This window comes from Lissotriton vulgaris, chromosome 10, assembly GCF_964263255.1.
Source record: "Lissotriton vulgaris chromosome 10, aLisVul1.2, whole genome shotgun sequence".
Lineage (NCBI taxonomy): Eukaryota > Metazoa > Chordata > Amphibia > Caudata > Salamandridae > Lissotriton > Lissotriton vulgaris.
Window position 1 is genome coordinate 221,890,134 of NC_141698.1, and position 16,615 is coordinate 221,906,748.

At 48.1% G+C, this 16,615-nt stretch overlaps 2 protein-coding genes across 5 annotated transcripts in view; both read right to left on the reverse strand.

Annotated features, from left to right (window-relative positions):
- Window positions 1-3,969, reverse strand: part of LOC147685009 (uncharacterized) — a 33,384-nt gene extending 29,415 nt beyond the window's left edge. Inside the window, exon 1 of the mRNA XM_086942277.1 lies at window positions 3,808-3,969. Coding sequence (XP_086798403.1) covers window positions 3,808-3,969 — 162 coding nt within the window. The remainder of the gene's footprint in view (window positions 1-3,807) is intronic.
- LOC147685008 (uncharacterized) overlaps window positions 1-16,615 on the reverse strand; it is a 2,279,237-nt gene that overhangs the window by 393,763 nt on the left and 1,868,859 nt on the right. The gene's annotated exons all lie outside the window — the stretch shown is intronic.

A 16,615-nucleotide genomic window follows, 5' to 3' on the forward strand; every position in this document is an offset into this window, starting at 1 on the left:
GCGGCGAGGGCTTGATTGGACGATCTTAGTTGGCGGGTGGGTTAGTAGAAGGACAGTCGAGTGTTGGGGCATTCGGGTCCTAGATTGTAGAGGGCCATGTGTGCGTGGGTGAGAAGGCGGAAAGTAATTATTTTGTTGACGGGAAGCCAGTGGAGGTCTTTTAGATGTCCGGTGATGTGATCTTGGCGAGGAATGTCTAATATGAGTCTCGCTGACGCGTTTTGGATGCGCTGGAGTTTTTTCAGTAATTTTTCTGTGATTCCGGCGTATAGTGTGTTACCATAATCCAGTCGAATCGTGACCAATGCATGGGTGACAGTCTTTCTTGTCTCGAGGGGGATCCAGTGGAAGATCTTTTTGAGAATGCGAAGTACGTTGAAGCAGGAGGACGAGACGGCGTTGACTTGTCTGGACATCGAGAGAGAGGAGTCTAGGATGAAGCCAAGGTTACGTGCATGGTCTGTGGGTGTGGGCACTGTGCCCAGAGCGGAAGGCCACCAAGAGTCGTCCCAAGCTGAGGGGGAAGATCCTAGGATGAGCACCTCCGTTTTGTCTGAGTTGAGTTTAAGGCGGCTCTGTTTCATCCATTCGGCTACTTCTTTCATGCCTTCGTGAAGGTTGGTTTTGGCGGTGTTGGGGTCTTTGGTGAGGGAAAGGATTAACTGGGTGTCGTCGGCGTAGGAGATGATGTTGAGGTTGTGTTGACGCGCAATGGAGGCGAGGGGGCTCATGTAGACGTTGAAGAGGGTGGGACTGAGTGATGATCCTTGTGGTACGCCGCAGATGACTTCGGTGGCCTCTGAGTAGAATGGGGGAAGTCGGACTCTTTGAGTTCTCCCAGCGAGGAATGAGATGATCCAGTGCAAGGCTTTTCCTTGTATGCCGATGTTGCTGAGGCGATGTATAAGGGTGCTCTGGCAGACTGTGTCGAAAGCGGCGGATAGGTCGAGTAGGATGAGGGCCACTGTTTCTCCGTTGTCCAGGAGTGTTCGGATGTCGTCGGTCGCTGCAATGAGGGCGGTTTCGGTGCTGTGTTTAGCTCGAAACCCGGATTGAGATGGATCAAGGGAGTTGTTGGATTCAAGGAAGGCGGGGAGCTGGCTGTTGACGGCTTTCTCGATGACTTTGGCCGGGAATGGGAGGAGGGATATGGGTCGGTAGTTTTTAAGTTCAGAGGGGTCTGCTGTGGGTTTCTTCAGTAGGGCGCTGAGTTCGGCGTGCTTCCAGCTTTCTGGAAAGGTGGCAGAGTTGAACGAGCAGTTGATGACCTCACAGAGATGGGGTGCGATGATGGAGTCAGCTTTGTTGAAGATGTGGTGGGGGCAGGGGTCGGTGGGCGAGCCAGAGTGGATTGAGTTAATGAGGCGAATGGTGTCTTCAGTGGTGATTGGGTTCCAGGCGCTGAGGTTGTTAGTTGGTGGAGTAGGATCTGAGGGGGGTGGGGAGGGTTGATCGCTGGGAGTATTCTCGAAGCTTTTGTGGATGTCGGCAATTTTGTTGTAGAAGAAGGAGGATAACGCGTCGCAGAGGTCTTGGGAGGGAGTGATGTCGTTGGATGCTGCGGTGGGGTTGGTGAATTCTTTAACGATGTTGAAGAGTTCCTTGCTGTTATGAGAGTTGTTGTCAAGACGATCCTTGAATGCTGATTTCTTGGCGGATCGAATCAATTGGTGGTGTTTGCAGGTGGCTGTCTTGAGGGAGGCCATGTTGTCGGAGGTTGGGTTTTTTCTCCATATCTTCTCCAGGGTGCGGCATAGCTTCTTGGATTTTTTAAGTTCGTCATTGAACCAGGGAGCCTTTTTGCTGGCTGATTTCATCTGGTGCTTTTTCAGGGGTGTTAATTTGTCAGCACTGTGGGTAATCCATTGCCTGAGGTTGGTGGCCGCTTGGTTTAGGTCCATTGAGAGGTTGGGAGGGTTTTGGTTGAGTGATGTGAGTGATGTGAGGAGTTGGTCGGAGGTGATTTTGTTCCAGTTTCTCCGAGGGATAGCTTGTGGGCGGTTATGGGTCAGGATGGTTTTGTAGCTGAAGTGAACAGAGCTGTGATCCGTCCAGTGGAGAGCTGTAGTGCGATCGAAGGATATGTGCTTGCTGGAGGTGAAGATAGGGTCGAGCGTGTGTCCGGCTGTGTGGGTGGTGGTGTCAACAAGTTGTTTGAGTCCGAGATTGGCCAGGTTGTCCAGAAGGGTGGTGGTGTTGCTGTCGTGTTTGTTTTCAAGGTGGTAGTTGAGGTCTCCTAGGAGAATGTAGTTCTCGGAGGCGAGGGCGTGTGGGCTGACGAAGTCCGTGATGTCATCGCTGAATTGAGTGCGGGTACCTGGAGGCCTGTAGATGAGGGTGCCTCTAAGTGTGGTCCTGGGGTCGGTGTGGATCTGAAAGTGGAGATGTTCGGCGGTTGCAAGATTGTCGTCGGAGCTGGTTGTGATTTTGATGGTGTTCCTGTGGATGATGGCGATGCCTCCTCCTGTTTGATTGGTGCGGTCTTTTCGGATAATCTTGTAAGTGTCCGGTATGGCTATGGCGATGTCGGGTGCTGATGATGTGTTCATCCATGTTTCAGTAAGGAAGGCGATGTCAGGTGACGCAGTGTCGAGTAGGTCCCAGAGTTCTGTTGCGTGTCTGTGGACCGAGCGGGTGTTGAGCAGGATGCACTTTAGGCGGTTAGAGTCGGAGCTGTAATTGGAGGCCGTAGATTTGGTGAGGGTCCTGAAGCAGTTGAATTTGCAGGAGAGGCAGGCGAATGGGCCATGAGTGCGTCCTGGAGTAGCTTCGCAGCATAGTGGTGTACGTCCGGGGTTGAGGGCGAGGAGAGTAGCAGCATCATATGTGATTCTAGTGGGTTGGGAGCGGCGGAGGCCAGGGGGTCTGGCGTTGGGCGCGGTCCAGGCGCGGACGGGCGTAGACGGGCTTACCTTTGGCGCACCTTCGGCGTGCATGGGGCGCGACCGCTGAGCGAATGTCCAACTGTCATAAATGGAGGGTGGAGGGGGGCGGAGCGTGGGCGGTGCGGCTGGGAGGCGGGAGCGTGGGGGGAGTGACGGGCTGGAGGTACAACCAAATGGCAACAAGCAAAAAACAATGGCTAACACGCCGATATTGGGGCTCAAGTAGTGTGAAATAAAGCCAATGAAAATGAAAATACTTCCGTGGGCACAGTTAATAACTACAATTTAAACACAGGCACAGTTGACATCCACGATAAGCACACAGGCACCATAAAACTCTACAATCAACACACGGCACAATTAATGTCCAGCAATGCGAGGCGCTATAAAGCTAACATACAGCACAATCAATGTCCAGCAATGCGAGGCGCTATAAAGCAAACATACGGCACAATTAATGTACAGCAATGCGAGGCGCTATAATGTACAGATTCAAATTGGCAGCAGTGTGGAGGAGAGCAGCGCTACGATACCCAGAGCTGCAGGAGGCAAGGGGGAGCAACCGCTACGTCCGGAGACAGGCTGGTTACCAGAATCTTAAACCAAACCACATCATGTGCATCATGGCCTGCATCTTTTTGTGAGCTGCTTGAGGTCCTCTTGCGACTCCAGTGCCTCCGGCCTGTGGGTCCACATGAGGGTCACACTCATTTCTTTTGGGCCTGCCCCGACTCCCCTGGCTTTGGTGAGTCCCCTGGATCTTGCTGGTCCCGACATTACTCCTTATTTGATTCCTGCATTGCTTGCCTACGCCAAGGCTTGTTGGTGCTCCTGCCAGACACCGTCCCCTCAGCACTCGACACCCTTTGTGGGACATCTCGTACATGGCTCCTGGTCGCCCTCAGAATCACCTGTTCCTCACAGCTGCAAAGTCAAGGTCATCGTCATCCATCCTACAACACCTGGCATCAGAGGGCATTCGTCTTCCAAGTCTCCTGGTCACCCCCGAGTAGCAGACATTGTCCCATCTTCGGGTTCCACCGGCACTTTCTTCCACCAGCGGCACTTTCCTGAAGTCCCCCATTGGGTTCGACAGTGGTTTCCAACATCACTTCACACTTAAATACCCGACTTCTTGGTGTAGGTAACGTGGGTACTAGGGTATCCACAGCTGGGGTGGCCCTCCAACCTTCTGTCTTCCATGGGGTTTCTTCAGGGTCCTCTGGGATGGATGCTTAATCTATAAAAATCCAACCCCGACTTACACAAAGAGTTGTACGGAGCACACAGTCGTGTTCCCACACTGCACACGCTCTCCGTGGGGTCCCTATCTACTCACCTTGGGTCGTTTCTTGGGTCCCCAGCACTTCTACGTCCTCTTAACATTTTCTTGACCCAAGTCGTGGTTCTCATACCACTTTCTTAGTATATGGTTTGGTCCCCCACTGGGTCCAATGTGCATTTCGTGCTATTTACTGTGTTTCTTTGCTAAAGTATTGTGTGCATTGTACATATCTCTGGGTAGGAGATATTTCTATACGTTAGAGTGTATTATGTAATAAATACATATTTTTGTAAATACTTTGTGTGGTTCTTTTTCACTTAATCTATACTATAATATTGCATTCTGGTGAAACAAGCTGCTTTACACTCCTTGTGGACTAAGCCTGGATGCTGCTCTCCACAACTACCACTTAGAGAGCTTTCTAAGGTTGTCTAAGACCTCTTAAATCACCATAAGGGTTGTCTCGATTGGTGCAAGGTGCCCACTTTCATTAGTGGACATCATATATCAGGCTAGCTTCTCACATTAGTATTAAAGAGAAGGCTTGGGATGCTCTTCACGTAGCAAGATCATATTCTGATGATAGCGCTACCTTCTGGAAGGTGATCAATACCCCTAAATTTAATGATGCTGCTTACCCAACTGTGGATAATGTAATCACGGCTGAGGAATGGGTTAGGCACTTCCAGTCCATTTACTCAGTAGGAGCAGAGGAAAAGATTAATCTTGAGCATAAGTCAGAGATATGTACAGCAATTCCCAATGAGTTAAGCTTAACTGAAGTGACTGGTGCAATAAGGGCCAATAGGAAAAGGAAAGCCACAGCTCCAGATAGCTTTTCAGTGGATTCCTTCATTGATAACATAGACTTCTGGGCCCCACTGGTGACAGATATTTCTAGAGTAGGAACTGCGTATGGCGCCCTACTGACCTGGTCGAAGACTATTATAGTACCAATCTTTAAAAAGGTAATATAGATCTGATTCAGATTGTTATATAGCTATTTCATTGCCAGATTCAACGCTTAAAGTGGTTGGAAGGATTGTTTTGGCCAGGCTGGATGGATGGGCAGAGGAAAATTATATTTTCAGTGACATGCAGTACTGTATCACAAAGATCTAGGTATGGTGAAACAATGTCTGAACGTATACCTCCTTGTGGATAAATATACAATATCCAAAAGGGGGACCATGCACATGGCATTTATGGACCTGTCTTCCACATTTAATAGCGTAAACCGTTAAATCTTGTGGGGAGTTATGGGCGTTGATAGGTCACACGTTGCCTTTTAACTTCAATTGTATAATGACGTTATGGCAGACAGCAGGAGTGTATGGATTTGTTAGAGGCCAGTAGAGAGTAAGGCAAGAGTGTATATTAACTCCATTTCTGTTCACGTTGTATATTAACAATTTGGAAAGATTCTATTGGAAAGAGCACATAATATTCCACAAACAGGATCTCACCCGCTACTGATAAAGCCATATGGCCAGGATAAAAAATGACCTTCAGTGCTTGAGTCGTTTTCTTTTTTATGGATAATTTGGATATGACAGGAGAAGGCAGGAAATCATTCACGATGTGCATTGGACCGTAAAGGAAGAAGGCAGGTGCTCATTTCTTCAAGGGCAATAAGATTTCATCTACACATACATTCTCTTATCTAGGTTTGTTATTCAGTGTCCAAAACACCTGGAAACCTCTGTTGGAGAATAAAAGGTTGCACTTTGACAAAGCTATTTCTGTAGTGTTTAGATTTGGTGTAACATTGGGCCCCAACCTCTATAATAAATGATTACTATATATAAAGGTAAATGGGTAGCCGGAGTAAATTCTATGGGGCAGGGACCTGGGGTCCTCTAATGTGCATATGATTCAGCAAGCTGAAAGTATGTGCTGTAAATTATGCTTTCACTCCCCTCTAGTTGCTTGAATGACATCAACCACGTAGAACTTGGTGTACCATTCATAGAAGAAAACATCCTTGCTGGCTTCCTCTTATTGTGGAGTTCTGTATGGAAGAAATAGGCTGCTTCATTAGATAGAAAGATTATAGGAGACTGCCCCTGTAAGGGGCGTTGCAAATTCATTTGCTTATTTATATTAAGCCTTTATAAGAAAGTATTGGTTTGTCTACCTTTTTCAACTCCCAGAATCGTTGATGGGAATAAATGAAAGAGGCACGTAATTAAATGTAGCAAGGCGATTGTGGTAGCACATAGCCCTTTGACAACAGTGCCTGATCTACAGCCTTACCTTAATACGATACAACATATATTTCTATTCACTAGGTTCAAGTAAAGCACTATTCACTATTTATATGCTTTTAAGGAGGGAAATAGCAATAGTAGTCAATTAGCACTGTGTCCGTGTGATCATTTTTTGGAGCAAACTACTCTCCATCTAACCTTTTATGTGCTTTTTAAGTAGCACCGAGGAAAGGGTACATTATACTGTTGATAACATCTTTAAATTTTGTACAATGTAGACCGCCTTGCTGTATCGTCAGCAACTTAATTCCTGTTTTATTTGCTCTTCGATTGTGAATTGTTTTGTGCAAGTTAAAAACATTAGAAAGAGGGGCATTGTGTTTTAGTTTGGAAATGTTAGTACTTTTAATAGGCTTTTTTTTAATATTCAATTATATAGAGATTTTTAACAAAATGCACACTCAGTCATCACATGAATTTATAACATCTTTGCGGCATAGATCTTTCTAAACTGTTTCTGTTACGTTACATCACAAGCCATCCTCCACACCTCAGCCTTTCCTACACAATCTTAGCCCAACAGACCCAACCATTTGCCCACACCTTCTTATGCTTAGTCGGACAACCCCAGGCTCCATATACTGGCTGTTCTTGTGCAGCGCACCAGTCCAATCCCCTTCGCCACTGGGAGATCGTAGATGGACGGGGGTTCTCCCAAGCAGCGGCAATGTCTCTCTTTGCCACCATAGTGGCAGTCCCAAGGAAAGCCTTGTCCGCCCTTGTTCCTCCCGTGCCATCTATCACACCCAGATGTAAGATTCGGGGGGTAAGGGGGAACTCCTACCCCAGTCAACTCCTCAACCACTCTATTCCAGTACCTTTCTATGACCTGACATGACCAGGTCATATGATAAAAGTCTGCGTGTGTATCTGTACAGCGCTGGCAATGCACATTGAAGATAGTAAAATTCGATTAGGCACAATCTCGCTGAGACGGTAATTACTCGGGGGGTGGTCATATGGGTATTCCACCAGTCTTTGTTTGTCATGGGCCTATCCATCCCTCTAATCGTATCGCAGGAGGTCTAGATTAGTAGGGGAGTTATTTACTAAGGATCTGTATATTTGGGAGAATCCTCCTTTCCCCAGGGGTCCGATAAGGAGCTTAGCTTCAAGAGGGCTAAACTCCAGCAGTGTGATGCCTACGGGGATTACTGTAGTTAGGGAGTGGCAGAGTTGCAAGTATTTGTGAAACTGTGTATAATTGAGAGAGTATCTCTCTTTTAGGTCAAAAAGGTTCAAATATGTCCCCCCTTCCACACGTCTCTAAGATGGGAAATGCTGATGGTGTCCAATTTCTGAACTCCTTCTAGGGCCACAACATCCCCGATCCAGGTACTTTGCCACAATGGAGTCTGGAATGTAAGTTTGGTTTCCCAGTGAGCATACTTGAGTGCTGCTCACCATGGCAGGAGAAAACATCAGGTAATCGCTGGAATGTGTGAAACGGGTGAGCCATAGAGTATCGCTTGAACCCGTGGGAACCCAAACTCGTTAAGCTCCAGTTGATATGCCGGGTCCGTCCATCCCCTTGTGAACCATTCGTTGATTATCAGAAGCCATGTTGCAGGGTTGTATTGGTAAAAATTGGTCGTGCCTAAACCCCCATCATATGGTGCTCCTTGACAGCGGGATAATGCCACTCTTGGCCTAGATTGTCCCCAGAGAAAATATTTCAGGAGTGGGTCCATGGAGCAAAACCATTGACCTGGGAGGTGAAGCGGGAGGTTTTGCATTACATAAAGGAAGTGCAGTAAAATCATTTTATATAGTGCTGTTTTCCCCATTCCGTTTAGTGGTAAGGTTTGCAATTTTTTCAGGTTCCCTTTTGCTTTCTTCACTAGGGGGGTTTAGATTGAGGGCCTAAGGTCAGCTCTGGGTGAAGTGCTACCCAGATTCCCAAATACCAAAAGCTAAGACGTTGGCTAGGAATGCTGGTTTGCTAGTCAATACATTAGCTGGATCCGTGGAGGGGAACCAGCAATGACTTGGCCGGGTTGAGCCCGAGGCCCGATACCTCTCCAAAGAGCTCTAAAAGCTGAAGACATCGGGTCCAGTTTAAGCTAGGTCTGCCAAAAACAGGAGCACTTTATCCGCGTACAGGGCCAAGCGGTCACTGTGGGATGCGTTCCACTGCCAGCCCTGGATCTGCGCATCTCCTCTAATAAGACTAGCAAAGGGTTTGATCACTAAGGCAAAGAGTGAGGTGGACAAGGGACAACCTTCCCTCTCATAATCAAAAACTCCAGCGAGAGGGTGCTATTAATCAGGACCCGCGCTGATGGGTTACAGTATTTACACCAACCCTCTAAAGTGTGGTCCGATCCATGCCCGGTGCAGCACCTCCTGAAGATAGAGCGAATCTACCGAATCAAAGGCCTTCTAAAAAATCTATCAAGAGAAGAGCCAGGTATGGCAATAAGAGATGCAGATGGCCTAGTGCCACGTGCAATTGCCTGAAGCAGTGTTGTGTGCTGCGATGGGGTATAAAGCCCAGGGCCGGACTGGGAACTGAAAGCAGCCCTGGCAAATTTCAGCAGACCAGCCCCCGTCCGGCGCGTAGCGAGCGAGCGCAGCGAGCGAGCTCGACCGCTACTAGGAGGGTTTGGGGGGGTTCTCCCCCCAAGAAAATTTTGGAAAATGACAGACCAAAATGGTGAATTTTACAGCATATTTTTCATTACATATTCAATTGTATCAACTTTCAAAGCACAGTAAATAGTAGATGATGATCTTAAAGAGCACCAGGTTACCCACCCATTCATATGTACCCATAGACATTCTTTCAGAGAGCACCAAAAATAGACACAAGTAGTGAATCAGAGAGAACAAAGTAAAACTGAGACCAGCCCCCCATATGGTGTGTAGCGTGCAAGCGCAGTGAGCAACCACTACTAGGGGGTAGTTTGGGGGGTTGAACCTCTCTCCCCCAAAAAATTTGAGAGATAAAAAGGCCAAAACAAAATATTTTTCAACACATTTTTCATTACATATTAGATTGTATTAACTTTTAAAGCATAGTAAATTGTTACTCATGTTGTCACACATTAAGCACTGATGGGATCTCACACATGAGCACACAGGCCATTGACAGAGGCCAGAAACTGTGGAAATGTCACACATAAGCACCTAGGCACTGACCCAGGCCTGGTCACACCACCAGGCCCGTACGCATGCAAAGGTCACACATAAGCACCCAGGCCGTAAGCATGGAAATGTCACACATGAGCCTCTAGCTCCAGGTCACTGAGGCGAGAAACTATGGAAATAGCACACTTAATTAAGCACCCAGGTCAGAAAGCATGCAAACGTCACACATAAGCACCCTGGCTGTCACAAGGCATGAAAATGTCTCAAATGGCACCCTGGACAGAAAGCAGGAAAAATTAACACAAAGGCCCTGGCCTTGACATGACACATCTTTAAACAGCCTACTTAAGTGGGTGGCACAATAAGTGTTGCAGGTCCACTAGCAGCATTTAATGTACAGTCCCAGGGTACATGTAGAACCACATTCTGGGGACTAACAAGTAAATTAAAATTGCAATTTGGTGTAAGCCAATTTTGCCATGTTTGAAAGGAAAAAGCGCAAGCACTTTAGCACTGGTTAGTGGTGGTAAAGTGCACTGAGCCCTAAGAGCCAACAAAAATCACCAGTTTTGATGTAATAAAGCAGATGAAACTGGATTTTAATTTGGAGGAATATGAGGACGACAGGGACTTATCTAACCATGTCTCAGCAGTCAGTATTAACAATATGTATCTAAAAAACATTTTACATGTGCTAATGGCGCTGGGACTTTTTCTGGAGCTTCTCCTTTTCCGCCCAGCTCTTTCAACGCCTACAACTTGGGCATCTGTAATGCATATGGAAACAGTGAACTGTCATTGGGGTATGGGCGACATGCTGGAAGATATTGACTGGCGTCAGAAGCTGTCCCACACCCTGATCATGGAGAAGATTTTAGCTACATTAGCCGCAACAGTTTGAGAAGCAGTGGGGCCCCTGCATGAATTTTCCCACAAATGCATTTTGAGAACTTTCTTGCACGAAATATCTACGAGTGCTGCACCTCACAGACCTGAGTTACTTTACAATGGTGTACATGGACCTTCTCATAAAGGGCAAAATGGATCCTTTATCAAGCTTATGAGTGAATACAACGTCTTTCTTGTTATCTCCCCCTACTTCCTCCCCGCAAATTTCCATTATTTCCCCCCTTTCCTTTGCCTCCTCCCCAGCATTTCCTGGCTTTAATGGCGTCACTGGGTTTTAGACACATGACACCGGCCTTGTAACCATAACATACAATTATCTTCTGCTTTATCAGTACAATTCAGTGATCTCGTGTGTTGGGGGGGTCGCAGTGGTGGGCAGTTAGTGTGGTACGGTAAATCTGGTCCCATTCTAAACAGATCAGTTTTACAATTATTCAGAGATAGCAACGAGATGGCTGAGCATGCAATGCAATGCAAACTGTAATGGGAACGTTTTGAAAAGTTAGGAAGAAACTACAACGCGGAAGGCCGGTGTTATTTCTATGAGGCTGCGTGTTTTCTGCTTCTGTACGGTACCTGTACCAATCAATGCCTCTTAAGTGATGAATGTGCTCTGACTTCAGGCTCTCCTTACTGCAGCATGATGGTCTCTTTATATCATTTTGTAGTGGAAGGCAAAATAGAGTGAGTCAGTGTAAAATTGCTATAGATTTCGCGTATTTGTTTGATTACATATTTGACTGCCGGCCTGAGCAAGATAGCAGTACTCATGAGATAAACAACAGTGCGGAAATAGAAGCCACTGTTTCGGGGTAGATCATAGATTATCTTGTTGAATCAATCAATGAGCTGCTTCAGCATGTACAACCACTTAACCCGCCTCGAAGCGTGTGGCACCACCCGCAGGACTCCTTCTCACAGCCCCCTCACACTTCGAGCGTCCGCGCTGTGCATGCCAAGCGTGCCTCAGACCGGCTAGGCAGCCACAGGAGGCAGGTGCCGTGAGTGCATATCCGCCCGTGCAGGGTCAGCTGCAGCCTTGGCAGGGCAAGCGTACACTGAGGGTAGTACATCTACTGGGGAGGTCTATTTTGAGGGCAGTCAGAGAAAGCACCAACCTGGTGGTGTATGTGAGCATGGGGGATAACACCGTATGTCATAGACGGCCAGTATATGGTTGTGTGTCCCATTCTGCTGCAGTGCTGCTGCTGTCCATACCTGTGCCAGAAGAACTCTCCATTCCCTTTATTTGCTTTAGCTATCAATGGTGTCCATACCTGAGTGTACCTGGGCAACGACCCTCTGCCTGAAGCACCCTCAGGAATATGTGCTGAGAGACTGCACCGAAAGGGGCACGTGCTGAGCACCGGAAAACACGCACCACAAAGGGACACCAGCCTAGGCAAGAAAGGCATTCTGCTGCTGCAGAAGGGCAAGAGTCTAATCCATACATTAACCACCCCACCCATGACTTCTGGTGCTCATACCTGAGTATAGGGGACCCTTTGAAACTTGCAGCCCTTCATACGCCCATGCCTTGACATGGGGCCCCTTTCAGCTACACTTGCTTCTGCCTTCCTGGGGTATACACCTGGTCAAGCAGGGCGTTCACAAGGTTTCAAGGGTAATATTTTCTTAGTGAACTGATAAATAATTATTGTGTGAACCAGCATTCGCTGTAGTAGTGTGACCATTTAGGAGAGGAGAAAACTTTCTGCTTTCATCATGGTCATCTCATAAAGCCTGATGATGGTAGCAAGTATGTCAATTAATGATGGATGGTACCGCAGCATGAGCCCCCTTATGTCCGTTCCTGTGCAAGGACCCCGTTCTCCCTTCCCCTGCTACCTACTGCTTCCCTGATGCCTAAGCGCAGGCCCGATGCCTGCATTCTTACAGCTCATTTCCTCACACCTGCATTTGTTCACACGACTCACTCACATTCCCACTCAATAGCTGTCTTACACACGACTACCCTTCAGTGTGAGCACACTTCACTTCAATCGCACTTCCATTCACCCACACACTCCCATATGCTCACACTTCCACTCACAGCAGGCTGTAGCAGTCACAAACATAATTTTACACATACATTTGCACTCAGTACCATTCATGAATACCAACGTTCACACATTTGCACCCGTGCAGACAATCCCTCCCTCACACAACGTACAAACACGGAGGCTTTCGGGCATGCTGGAATTTTCCTACATTGGCCTACACCCTCATTCACACTGACCCACACACTCCAGTTTGCTCACACTTCCACTCACAGGCTGTAGAAGTCACAAACATATTTTTACACATACATTCGCACTCAGTACCATTGATGCATAGCTACTAAGGTTTCAGATTACATATGTGTGACATTTTCAGAATTTCACTGTAATTATGAGTGACATTCAACGACTATAAGTGACACTTTCTCGCGAACATAAATCAAGCAACGGCGATGAGGCAAACATATACATTTTAGAAATTACACCCATTTGAGCAACGAGAACGTCTAAGATTATCTTTAAACTGCTGCAAAGCATCGGTAATGGAGGGTCAGTCCTCCCTGACATGTGCTAAAAACAATACCACATCCTTCAGCTTTCTCCCACGCACATACTCCTTCAAAACACCAACTCTACTCTTCAAAACGCTCTCATACACTAGCATAATTTCCTCTAATCCTACACTTTATACTTGCTAGCACTACAGTAAAGCGCATCATGGACATGTCTCCACCCAGTGTAAAATTGCCATTCCATGCTACAATACCTTACCAGAGTGATCATTAAATCCAGACGTCCTTCTGTAAACTACTGCTGCTTTAACTGGGCAGATGGTAAGTGGCACTGAGTACCTGCACCACTTTCATTTAAATGGGAGAGCATCTGTAATTCTCAGCAATGCTGTACGATTTAATGGGAGAACCACTCCATAGGAGGAAATATGTATTGTGGATAAGTAACAACAGCACTTTTTGTATGTTTTCATTTAAAGTACTGCGTGCACCATTTCACAACTATACATCACTCTCCCAACTGCAGACGTCACTCTGTGGGCATGGATTGAGAGCACCATCTGCACAGGACACTAGCCAACTATTGGGATTAATGAGTTCTAGTAAATTGCCAATCGCCTGAATTGGTGCTGGCATTGCTCTAATAGCAGCAGTCGCTGGGCCTCTCTTGACTTTGGGGGCTCAGTGCTGCATTAAAGAGTTGACAGGCTGCAGAATCCACCTTCCCAGCTGCTAGTTCAGGTCATCAAGAAGTCACAGGCTGTGGTCTGCTGTGCCTCTTCAAATAATACAACACATCACTCGCCTGGACGGACACAAGTGCCAAGACCATTTCCGGAACACACGTGGAGCCAGGGCAGGTTAAGAATGCTTTGTATGACAGGCCTGCCCAGACCACCGGAATCTCTGCTTGGGGACCAGGGACTGGGAAGGCAGTAGTGGCACAGCAGGACTAAAAAAACATTCCTGCCTGGTGTCAGTGCGCGCGATGTCCTCCACAGCAGAGTAGCACTGAGAGGTCGCCCATGGACTGGAGGCCCTCAGTCAGGGCCCGAAATTATATTTAAATTGTAGTTAGTGCTTTAATTAAATAAATGAATAAAGAGTTGAATGGAGCCTAACACGCCACGGTACCACCCTGAGCCTGGGAGAGCAGTGAGCAGAGCTACAGGCTCAGTGTCTATCAGGCTGTTAAGTTAGAAAACGATTAATACTTCAGTGCCCCACACAGCAGCCTCTCCGTGATAACACTGTCAGTCTATAATGGTAAATGCGACCTTTAGTTTCCGACTAAGTCCGGTCGCAGGACAGCAGCATGATGAGGCACACTGACCAAGTGGGCACAGGCAGCGCTGTGAGAGTAGTGGCTGCCACTAAAACTAAATAAACGTGTAACTCCACCGCGGCCCCGCCCAGCTCAGGAGAAGTTTAACTACCAGGCTCCCCTCTCTCATAAAATGAACACACTTTAGCAGTCATGAGTGACGCCGTGCTGTTACGTGAACCCAGGGCAGGGACTACTCAGCAGCCCCAGGCCCTCCTCCCCCCCGCCTCTCCTTCCCCCCCCCCCCCTCTCCTTCCCTCAGGCGGCCTGACCTTCGCGTGCCTCCTAAATGTATTAAGGGCAGCACTGCGCAGAGTAGTACACTGTCATACCAAAAAGTCTATCCAGTGCTTAATTTGAATCCGCTCTGCCCGCAACAGCGCCTACCTGGCCCCTGCCTGCCCTGGTACTGAAGCGCAGCCTTGACCCTGAACTCAACTGCCAGCAGCAGGCTGTGACTAAGCTGTAGTGTGCTATTATAGCCTAGGAATAAAGACGTGCTCTGCTCTGCCTCTAAAAGGTATACTTTGAGATAACTGAGTGAGTGCCGTGATGGACCTTTACAGGCCTCCAGCCGCGATGAGACTCACCTGGGAATGTGTGTGGTCCGGGACTCGACTCGCACGGTAATGAGGCCCCACTGCCTGTTCACAGTCTAGTACAAGTCCAGGCCAGGGCATAAGAGATTGCAATAATGGAAACAACACTCAATGGAAACAACACTCACCTGACGGCTGGCGGCCAGCACTAGCAGACATTCGGCAGCAGGGACACTGGGACAGGGGAGGGCGGGGGCTAGAAATAATTAAATTATGGGTGGCAAAAGAGAGGGCCTCTCGTCGTCACGGTCCTGCACAAGCCCCAATGCGCATGTGTCACCTCCAGTGGCCGTGCCGGCCAGCCCCACCCCCTAAAGTGGGTGAACTGAAGATAAAGATTAAAAGCAGGCCGCGCAGACGCGGCGGTGGAGGCATCTGCGCGCTGCGTGCGCACGCAACCTACCCACCCCCTAAAATGGCACTGTTGCTTGCAATGCATTATTTCTCCAGCAGAGATTCAGTAAATTGCTTGTTTTTCCTCACGGACTTGGAGGTAGGAGAGAGTGAAATGCAGGCACGCAGCAAAGTACAGTAGTAGGTAAGTGACTACTACTGTACTGATCGTACAAAAAATCAGCCTTTAGCAACAAAACCGGCCCCCCGGCCAAAAACCGGCCCCCACCCCTGGCAGCCTACCGGGGGATTGCCCGGTGCCCGGCATTGCCAGTCCGGGCCTGATAAAGCCGCATTGGTCGGGATGTATCAGGGCAGTAAGCACTTGCTTGAGGCGTACCGCCAGAATCGTGGCTTATATTTTGACTTCCAAGTTTATTAAGGAAATTGGTCTGAAATCCAAACAAGAGGTAGAGGGTGGGTTAGCCTTCAGTATGACCACAATCGTGAGCATATCTATGCCTCTCGGGAAGCCTCCTGATTCAATTGCTTCCGCGTATAGAGTTTGGCGGTGTGGAGTCAGAATCTCTCGAAATGTCGATTAGCATTCTGCTGGATAACCATCTGGTACCGGTGTTTTACCAGGGGCTAGCGCTTGAATGGCTTTTCCACTTCTTCTTTTGTAATGGGTTGATCAAGGACTCATTGCCAGCCGAGCATGTAATGTAGAATCGAGATCATGCGTGACTGAGGTATATGCAAACTGAGTGAAGTGCAAAAACTTAAAACAGAAAATCCTCTGAACAATCACCCCAACCATTCCCCCGCCCCATACTTCTCGCTCTGAAGCATCTGTCGCCCTAACACAAACAATTTGAACAGATGTAACAACATCATCCAGCAATTAATTAAACTCCCTAGCGAAGCCATGGAAATCACACCCTCCAAGGACCTCTGCAACAAGCTTGGCTCCTACTTCCACTTGAAAATCAAGGCCCTCTATGACAACTTTAGGTAACAGACTCCAAAAACCACCCTTCCTTCTAGCGACAACAGCCAGCCCACCATCTCCGCCTGGACCCCGGTCACCGCCAAAGATACCACCACGACCATGAAGAGCACTCACTCAGGAGTCCCCACGGACCCGTGCCTGCCGCACATCTTCCTCAGAGCGCTGCTGCCATAGCTCCCAAGCTACGATGCACCATCAACGCCACCTTCGAATCTGGCACTTTGCCCCACAACTGGAAACACGCAGAAGTCAAGCCCCTCTTAACCCCTTCCGTGCTTCGAACGTGCAACGGTCGTCGCGCGCACTACCTCGCTGGTGCTGCGCACGACCGTTGGACGTCCGAATCCCGTTAGCGCGATCGAACGTCCGCACTGGGGCGGATTGTTCGACGCGCTA